This window comes from Montipora capricornis, chromosome 3 (genome assembly GCF_036669925.1).
Source record: "Montipora capricornis isolate CH-2021 chromosome 3, ASM3666992v2, whole genome shotgun sequence".
Lineage (NCBI taxonomy): Eukaryota > Metazoa > Cnidaria > Anthozoa > Scleractinia > Acroporidae > Montipora > Montipora capricornis.
The window spans coordinates 60,965,238-60,974,506 of NC_090885.1; the positions used below are offsets into that span (position 1 = coordinate 60,965,238).

General features: G+C 40.6%; 1 protein-coding gene across 1 annotated transcript in view; it reads right to left on the bottom strand.

Annotated features, from left to right (window-relative positions):
* LOC138043589 (phospholipase DDHD2-like) overlaps window positions 1-9,269 on the bottom strand; it is a 51,649-nt gene continuing 42,380 nt past the window's right edge. The window contains exons 12-17 of the mRNA XM_068889938.1: window positions 8,183-8,508; window positions 7,190-7,271; window positions 6,696-6,786; window positions 5,453-5,617; window positions 1,145-1,286; window positions 1-325 (exon numbers count right to left, since the gene is read on the bottom strand). Of these exons, the coding sequence (XP_068746039.1) occupies window positions 274-325; window positions 1,145-1,286; window positions 5,453-5,617; window positions 6,696-6,786; window positions 7,190-7,271; window positions 8,183-8,508 (858 nt within the window). The 3' untranslated portion in view covers window positions 1-273. The remainder of the gene's footprint in view (window positions 326-1,144; window positions 1,287-5,452; window positions 5,618-6,695; window positions 6,787-7,189; window positions 7,272-8,182; window positions 8,509-9,269) is intronic.

Consider the following 9,269-nt stretch of genomic DNA (forward strand, 5'->3'; position numbering starts at 1 on the left):
AGTTTGAAACTCATGCAGAACCATTGTTTTCAGTGCTAATTTAGTAACATCGTTTGAGTGACGTTTTCGTTTATGTCGCCGTCGCAGATCTAAACGTTTTCTAAAATTCCCCAGCAAGGCCCTCGCGGTGAATTTATGAGGATTCAGTTATGTCCGCAACATTTACATCACGGAAAAAATTAAGCAAAGGCCTGAAATGATTGTATCGGATGATGAAACTCCTGGACGCTGCTCTTGACTTGCAGTGTTAATTTTCTTTTGCATAATATAAAATTATCCTTTGTAGATTTGCTTTAGAATGAAAAGAGCGGTGTCTTCCGAGACCCTGCAATAAAAAAAAGTTTCGAATTATTTTTCGACAAGACAACATTTACTACGAGAATGAAGCAACTGACACAAGCAGAACATAACGGAACGAGATTATTGAAATTTTTGTTCTTGTTTTCATTTGGCTGTTTTGGATGACAGCATCATGATTGAGGTCTTGTTCCACTGGGGTAAATCACTTCACCCGCAACCCTTTTGTCTAAAGGTTAAAAGGCCCAATATCTCCCACAAATAGAACTATCTTTCAGTTTGACATGTTAAAAAAGTGCGCAAGATCGACAGCGGTCACTTCTTCTACTTTTCAACCTTTTCAACTTAGTTTGATACAGTTTACCAACCTAATAATATACATGAAAAAAATTACTCGATTCTGATTGGCTGAGAGCAGTGCAGTTTAAGTGTAACACAGAGCAAAAACTGTAATACCAGTGCAAATTACACATCGAAATTCTGGATTATGATTGGCTAATAAACAATAGGGTCTGGTCGGAACCAATCAAATCTTTTGTTTTCAAAACAAGCGCGCGCCTTGGATGGCCCAATTTTTCCCTTATTGCGTGATACGCGTGCGTTTCTTCTGCTTAACCGTCTCGAATATTTTCGTGTAATCACACGATTTTTCTTGTGAAATTTGGAATAAATGAGCACTTGTAAATTTTTTCCAAGACTACAAATTACTACTCGTGCTTATTTATTCCAAATTGCACTCGAAATCGTGTGATTACATATACAAATAAAATCAAAACCGTTTTTCTAATGGAACGTGAAATAGCCCAACCAACCAACCGATCCCAATAGGATACGCACAAAGACTTACCAATAGGTCACATGACTGCCGAGTGCGAAAAGGTACTCATTTAAGCTTTCGATTGGTTTCTCTTGAAGTACATAATCAATCCGCTGACCTCCGTTGAGTCTGCCAACTTTGCATGGCTCAGGAGGGGGGTCTAGGTAAGACTCTGGTCAAAAAGTGAAGAGTACAAGTTAGTTTCGGTGGTATATAGGTTTGCAAAGGCGCCCTAGATGACGAGGAAGCGGCAAATTTAAAGTCTTGATAGTTCTAAACCAAAGGTAAGATAGATAAGTAATAAAAGGTTACGTCGCACATGAGCCGATTGACACATAACTAATTCAGTTAAGCATAAACCAAGTAAAAGTGCTGCCATCCCTGGGACGCATTTCCAGTGTAGGCTTACCCCCAGCTATACGTCGCAGGTTTTCAATTGAGTGTCGAAAGTAATGAGCTAATTGCTTTGGTTTTGCATTACTTCACTCATTGATTGTTTCAAAGTTCTCGCGCCACTTTAGTTTTCAACCAATCAGAAGTGAAACCAAAACTAATCGTGGCTCGTGCGTGCACATTTTCCCGCGCTTTGTGTCGGCTACGTGTAATTACTTCGAGCTTTGATTGGTTTACTGGATTGTCTCCGTCCTTTTTGATTGACCAAAGTAAATACTTTGGTTTTGCTTTTACGACACTCATTTGAAAACCACTCTATCTGAAGTTTCCTGTCACTTGCATTTTTAACAGTCGACTGTAGATGGAGTTAAAAGCAAGAGATAACGTGTTTCTAACATGTATCATAGCGAGATTAAGTAACAAGAACTTTGGCGAACAGCAAGTCAAAAATAAGAATAGACCATTTTACAGTTGTTTGCTCAGCGACCTAGCCTATGAATGGCTGCGAGGCTGCCGGTGACCTTGTATTGATAAAGCTCCCACTGCTTTTATCATGTAAATTGTGTTGTTGCAGGAACCCATGAGTAGGAGCTTGCCTCCCTCATACAAGCCCTATGAGTCAACCTTTGCCCGTATTTTTCTATTTTTAGAACCAACCCTTCAGCAGGAGACTCACATTTACATCAATTCGCACAATTTGTGTACATTGTTTTTGTTATTTTTGTCTTCGTTAGATAATGACTTTATTCTGATTGGCCATTTTAAAGAGTGCGTGCATTGCCGAACAACTCGTGGTGTTCTAAAAATAGAAAGATACGGGCAAAGGTTGACTCAAGGATAAAGTGCATATGGAGGCTCCTACTCATGGGCTCCTGGTTGTTGTAATTCTAATTAGTCCATATTAACATTACAAAAGTACGGAGGTTTGTATCAAAACAGGGTCACCGGCAACCTCGCTTCCATTCTTAGGCCAGGTAACTTAGCTACAACTGTAAAATGGTCTATTGGAAGTCGATCATTTTTCGCCCAGGAGGTGGGGCAGGGGGGCGGTGGGAAGGCTTCGCATATGAAGGGGTGGGGATGCCCGTCGGAAATTTAAAATTAAACCCCTAAAAGAGACCAATATGGGCTTCGCCCGGACTTTGTTCTACTTCAGCGTTCTGATGTCAAAACGTCAAAAGAAAGGAGTGAAAATTAATAATGACAACTTAATACATTTATACAGCGCTATAACTATCAGAAAGAATGTAAAGCGCTTTAGACTGAAAATTCTACAAATAATGCACTACCAATGTATGTTAACACGTGCAATAAGAACAGGGAAAAGAACTGTAAATGCGTATGCGATTAAAATGGCTAAGAAAAACCCTTCTCAAAAAGATGAGCCTGATGTTGCGAATAGCAAAAACTATAAGCATAAACATTTCTTAGTAAGCTTGGGAAAGCATTCCATACTCAAGGCCCAGGATGAACAAAGGGATCTCAGTTTTACAGGTGGAATACTACGAAAACCACCCTTCTGTGGAATGGGCCCGAATTATTGAGTGACCGCCCCGCCCACCTCAGTTAAAACACTATGGAGCCTACGCACGCGCGTTTTTGAGACGCGGACGGCAATCAGAAGAGAACATTTCGCGTGCCAGGACGGTGGTGTCTCCCAGATTTTTATACCAACCATCTCTAATGGAGAGAAGACACTTAGCGATGCAAATGCTCACTTCCGGTTGAAGTCCGCGTCTCAAAAACGCGCGTGCTTAAGCTCCCTATTTTGATAGCAGTAGCCAGCTTTCGCCGTCAAGGTGTACCGGAACAACCAAAACAATGGAAAGACACGCTTTCAAAATCATGAGTCCCGGGGGAAAATGGATAAAATTTTTCTTGTCCAGCAAAGAGGTTGCAAGTGCAGACTCGATGTTACTTCTAGTTCAAGAAAGGCTCCCTGGCCTGCAAAGTAGCGTCGAACACAACACCTCTCATGCACGAATTTGAACTATTTACAAGCGAAAGTGGGCGGCGCAGTGACTCAGTATCGGTGGTTCGTACAAGCAAGGAAGTCGCTATCGCCAGGTAAGCTTTGTAACAGGCCTATAAGTAATTATTTCATTTACAAGTACATTCGGAAGCCAAATCATATCGTTATACGCTGTAAATACCATCTGTGCAATCTTACATTCTACCTTATACTTCACCGGCAGCCAATGAGGTTCAAAAAGTAAGGGTGTGATGCGAAAAATCTTAAGAATAAGTCACGTCACCCTACTGCTGCATTAAGAACTTAGTACATGTTGGCACTGCAGAAGCCAAAACAAATGAGAATCACAATAGTCTAAATGCGACGTAACAAAATCGCGAAATGTTTTCATTAAAAAAAAAAAATCCTTTGCGATATATTTCTGCGTTTGCCTGATGTTGCAAAGTCACCTGAATGCTCTACTATTACACACTTTTCCAGCACTGGTGCTCATGGATAAACTGATTACAAAACGATGTTCCTTGGTTCTATCATGTGATCAACAAGCTGGATTTTCAGTGGAACGTAATGTTGGCCTTTGATAAATGATGGCAAGAACCGATGATAAAGCCTCATTTACACTAGCAAGTTTTCCTTGACAAATCCACTTGTCAAGGAACACTTGCCGACTGTACACACTTGCAAGTTCTCCTTGACAAGTGTTTCCTTGACAAGTTTTCCTTGGTAGTGTAAATGAAAAATATGACAAGTTTTCCTTGACAAGTGCACTTGACAAGTAATTTACACTAGCAAATATCGTCCTTGACAAGTGTCCTTGCTCAAAAACTAGCATGGCATTTACACTGCCAAGGAAAACTTGTCAAGGAAAACTTGCTAGTGTAAATAAGGAATTAGTCATCTTGTAAGATTTTAATAAGCCTCCATGGGCAATTTACAGGTGCTCCTTAACAACTACAACCCTAGCAAAAATGTTTGGGACACAACCCTACTTTTCCATCGTAAGTATAATTTTCAAGTCACCGGACACCCAACATTAGGGCGTTTTAGCGAGGACAAAGGCAACGTCAACTACAACGTCACTTAGCGCTATCGTAAGTTTTTCGTGACGATTCCATCTTGTTTACCTTGACCAGTAGGGGTGAACTATCATACAACTGGATTCAGTATAGGAACGGTTTTAAAGTGAAGCTGATAAAAAAGTGAACGATTTCCCGTTGTACTCTCACGTTGTCGTCAAAGCCTTAAAGTTGGTGCAGGGTTTTCGTCAGTTTTGCAAAGTAGCGGACATATTTCTGAACGCACCGGACGTGACATTTTTGGTGCCGCAAGGCGCCTTGAGAGCGCTAAAGGCACGAGCTACTCAGGGGGTCTTGCGGCATTCCACCCCTCTTTCCCCCCCCCCCCCCCCCCCCCCCCCAACAATCAGAAACGCTGTTTCCAGTGTTTCCGGAACCCAAGAATCAGTTTCAAAGGCAAGCCTGGAGTTGACTCAAATTCTCTTTAAAAAGTAAGTTAAAAATTATATTATAATAAATTCTAAAGATAAATATTTATATTATAATAAATTCTAATAATAAATATTAATACTATAATAAATTATTAATAAGAAATAAAACAAATGCCTCAAATATTGGCATCAAAGTACCGGACATGGAATGGGAAACCAACGGAAGAAACGTCCGGCCTCGGCTCAAACGAAAACCCTGCCAAGTTGGTGATTTCCGGCAAGTTGTTGTTTTTTTGGACTACAAGCAAAAAATGCACTGAAATGCGTTCTGCACGTGCAGCACGATTATTTTTTGTGGCGTTGTCGTTGCTAAACTCCCTCAGTATTGTCCAGGGTGGAGGGGGAGAGGGATTATGGAAACGACTGTTATCGTGAAGAAAAATCAAAGTGTCCCAGACGTTTTCACCAGCATTGTAGAAACAGTAGCAAGGCATGGAGTAAAGACAGACTTGCGATCAATTATTACCTTTAACTTCAGTAGCCTCTTCAATGGCCGCCGCATCTTGCTCATTAGGGGTCTGGGTAGAGTGAGCTCGCGCAAACTCGTGGATTGACTGCCATGTTTTCAGCGCTGAATCAATGAGGCTTTGTTTGAGATTTTTCCCCAGTTTTGAGAGATTCTCTCGCAGTTCTACATTCAAAGACACAGAAAAATAAGAGCCGACTTTCGTTATAAAAATGTACCACACTACCAACGTTTATATTAATAATTATTGAAAGCTAAACTACGGATATCAGATTTCCAGAATTTTCATTGGCTCGCCGGACACAGGATATCAGTTCACATACCTGCTGTGCCTAATATGGTCAAAAAACGCGTCAGCAATAAAGTGAGCTGAAAACATTTTTGCAACTCTCAGAAAAAAATGGCCGACAAAAGCCTTTGTGCACCGGAATTGTCTGAGGCAAAAATCGATGCTTCAGCGGATGGGTTGTTAATCCTGGAGTTTTTAATAAAACAATTATTCTACTCGGGCTTGCTGGACATAAAATGATTATAACCAACTCGGCGTGTTATCTATGACTTCATATCCAGCGCACCCTCGTGGAATAATTATTAAGTATCTTTTCACTATTAGAGACGACTAGTTTAAAAGCCTTGGAGGAACTGCTGTCCTAGCATGCGAAATGTTCACTTTCGGTTTCCGTACCTGGTTTAAAAACGCCGGGTGCTTAAGCTCCCTAATGACCTTGTTTCGATAGACTCTGCTGTGTATGCTTTTTTTTTCTTTCAGTTAGCATAAAAAAAAACGATTTATATGGTAAAAGAAGTGAGCTGGTCACCCTGACAAGGAGCCTCACAGACCTGTTTGTGATGATATATCCGACACCAATAGGCTTTCTTTCAGAGTTCATGTCTGCCTCCTCTTCAAAGCGAGTTTAAGTGCGAAGTTTTTCTTATGAAAAATAGTTTTCAGAAATGGCCTATTAGATGTACGTGCATTTCTGGGCACATCCGTATCGTTACGACCAAAACAAACTCGACTCGACCGCCTAAATTGAATCCTCCATCGGGCAGTAGTCATTTCTCCAGTTGCTTGTTGTCTAAATATCAAAACGAGTCATGAAGTGTAACCATTTAAATAGGAATGAGTTTAATTTGCTTAAAAATTCATAACTCGGCTAGTTTCCATTTGCCGGGTTCCCACAACTGAGGACTCGTTTCGAAACAAAGGTGAAAAGCAACTAGCTTGGGGGCCAGTTAATACCTAAATGAAGTCGCTTCCTTCCCTTGTGATGAGGCATCAAAACAGGACCAACAGACAACGATGGATTCACAAGAGGTTCTATTCGATAGGCCTGAAATATAAAGAAATGCATTTCACTGAGAAGCTCATTTGCAGACGGGATGGGACAAGTGGTTTGATTAACTTTGCTTCACTGTCGCTTACTATGCCTTTGTTCTGCAATCATAGTTCTTATTTCGGATGAAAAAATGCAAAGCCAAATATACAAAAGCACAAGTATGGGTCGATGATGGATTTTCAAATCGCTCAAAACAAGGCGCTTCGTTGGATTACAGAGACAAATAAAAACTTGAAGGACCACTGCAATGCTCGCCTTACTTCAATGACTAAAAAAACGTTTTTGTATTGGCTTTACATTGGGTTGCCAAGAATGGTATGCGCCGAGTGTGCGCTTGAGTGGTATGCTAAGCTTTTTAGCTTGAAAACACTGAAACGTATTGAATAAAAGGCCATACCACTGGATCATATGGGTGAAATATGTTGAAAAGGCGTGGACATGTTGGAAGCTGATAGTCCAGACCGATTTCAGTTGCACCTCTGCAAGGAGAAAACAAAAATTGACCCTGAATAGTGTTGGTCGCATTGTAAAACTATGTAGCAGTAACAACACTAAACCAATTAACCAATTACTAACTTCACCAAATCCACCCACCCTTTTTAAACTCTTAATACTAATACTTTTTATCAATGTAACTATATACCTCTTACTAAACGAGTTCAAGGATCGTACTGTAAATTACGGCCGCGTTTTCCTCATGGATTTATAAATCTAAGGGGAAAAACAAAGTTCTGTAATTTACATTACGGACCGAAAAAACGATGTTAGTAAGATATTTATTATATCTCTGTGGTACTCAGCCGCACGGGAAAGGAAACTAGTTGATGTCAAGCGGAAGGTTCAACGGCCATAAATATCTGACAAACGATAAAACTTCTAGGCTTTTTAAAATAGTTCCTCGCAAGATTCAAAGAGTTTTACATGTTTATGCAAGAGAAAAGACCTGAAGAACTTGCTAAAGAATGTTTTATCGAAATTCGCTCCAGCGACGCAATTAACAAACGTTTTCAATGAGTCGGCAGACGTTCAATTCGTCTCAGACGACTATTACGTCGTTATGTAATCATATTTATTATTTCTTTTTCATTTATTCAGTGTATTTTTTAGCCTTTCATAGACTTGATCTGTTAATGACAAGTTGTGCCGCATGGATTCAAAGATCAAGATAGTCAATAGCATCGCGACAGATTTTCCTTTGAACTTAGTTCGAGTTTGGTTCAAAGAATTGAGTTGAGTTGAATAAAGTTGATTTGGTTGGAAAACACTGAAAACAGACTACTTGTCTCATTTCCAACAGTTAACACAAAAGGAAGAAAATCGTTTGGTTAGTTTGGCCAACATCATGTCCAGTACAATGGATCACCAGTCCACATCAAACAAGAATGCTTACCTCACTGTTAAAAACATTCCTATAGGCGAGCCAAGAGCAAATAACGCATAAAACTGTAGATCGAGTTGTGGATAGTCGACGTACGGCTGCCCAGTTCCAGCGACTCCCTGCTCGTACAGCACCTCGACGCTTGGTAGAGAAGATGAAGATCTGGCAATGACTGAATCGAGTTTCACAGAAATCATAGAAGATCCCGCTGCCTCAGCACCAGGGCTTTTCGGTTCTTCTTTTGCTGTATTCTGCTCCTTTTGTCGTTCTGCTTTTGCTTTTGCCATTTCCTCTTCTCTTTTCTTTTTCCTTTCTTCTCTTTCAAGTTTTCTTTTTTCCTGCCAATATAAAGTGAAGCCATCGTCAAACGAAACCAGCAAGAGTGTTTTATCGGGGTTTTCGCCTCATGGCTTCAAAAACATTCCAAAAAAGAGTCAGTGTACCTCTGGAGTCCGAACAAAGGTTCAAATTGTGAGAGGAGCACATTAGCATACAAGAAAAACAAACTATGCCTTATTAGTATGCTTTATAAAGAAAAATCTAGTTCTTAAAGCCCATGCACATGGCGTTAGATCGGTGAGCAGCCAGGCTGTTTCGCTCATGAAATATTAATGAGTTTTGATAAAAACGTTAATTATTGACGACCTCGCGAATAAGGCGATCGGTTTATTGAACAAAAGCAATGGTCCTGCAGGTGCGTTACACAACTTAGATCGTCTTTGGATTTCTTGAGTCGTCCTCTGCTAAACCACAGTGGCGGAAACGTTCAAATTTGAATTGATATACAAGCAATAAGTGTTCCCCTCAAGGGCTTTACAGAGCTAACAGAGCGGTTTTCAATTGAGTGTCGAAAGTAATTAGCGAATTGCTTTGGTTTTGCATTACTTCACTCAGTGATTGGTTCAAAGTTCTCGCGCCACTTTTTCAACCAATCAGGGACCGGTTGCTCGAAGTCCGGTTAGCGCTAACCGTTGGTTAAGAGGTATCAAAACCTATAGGTTTCCATGGTATTTAACCCTGGTTAGCGCTAACCATGCTTCGAGCAACCCGGGCCAGAAGTGAAACCAAACCCAATCGTGGGCTCGCGCGTGCACCTTTT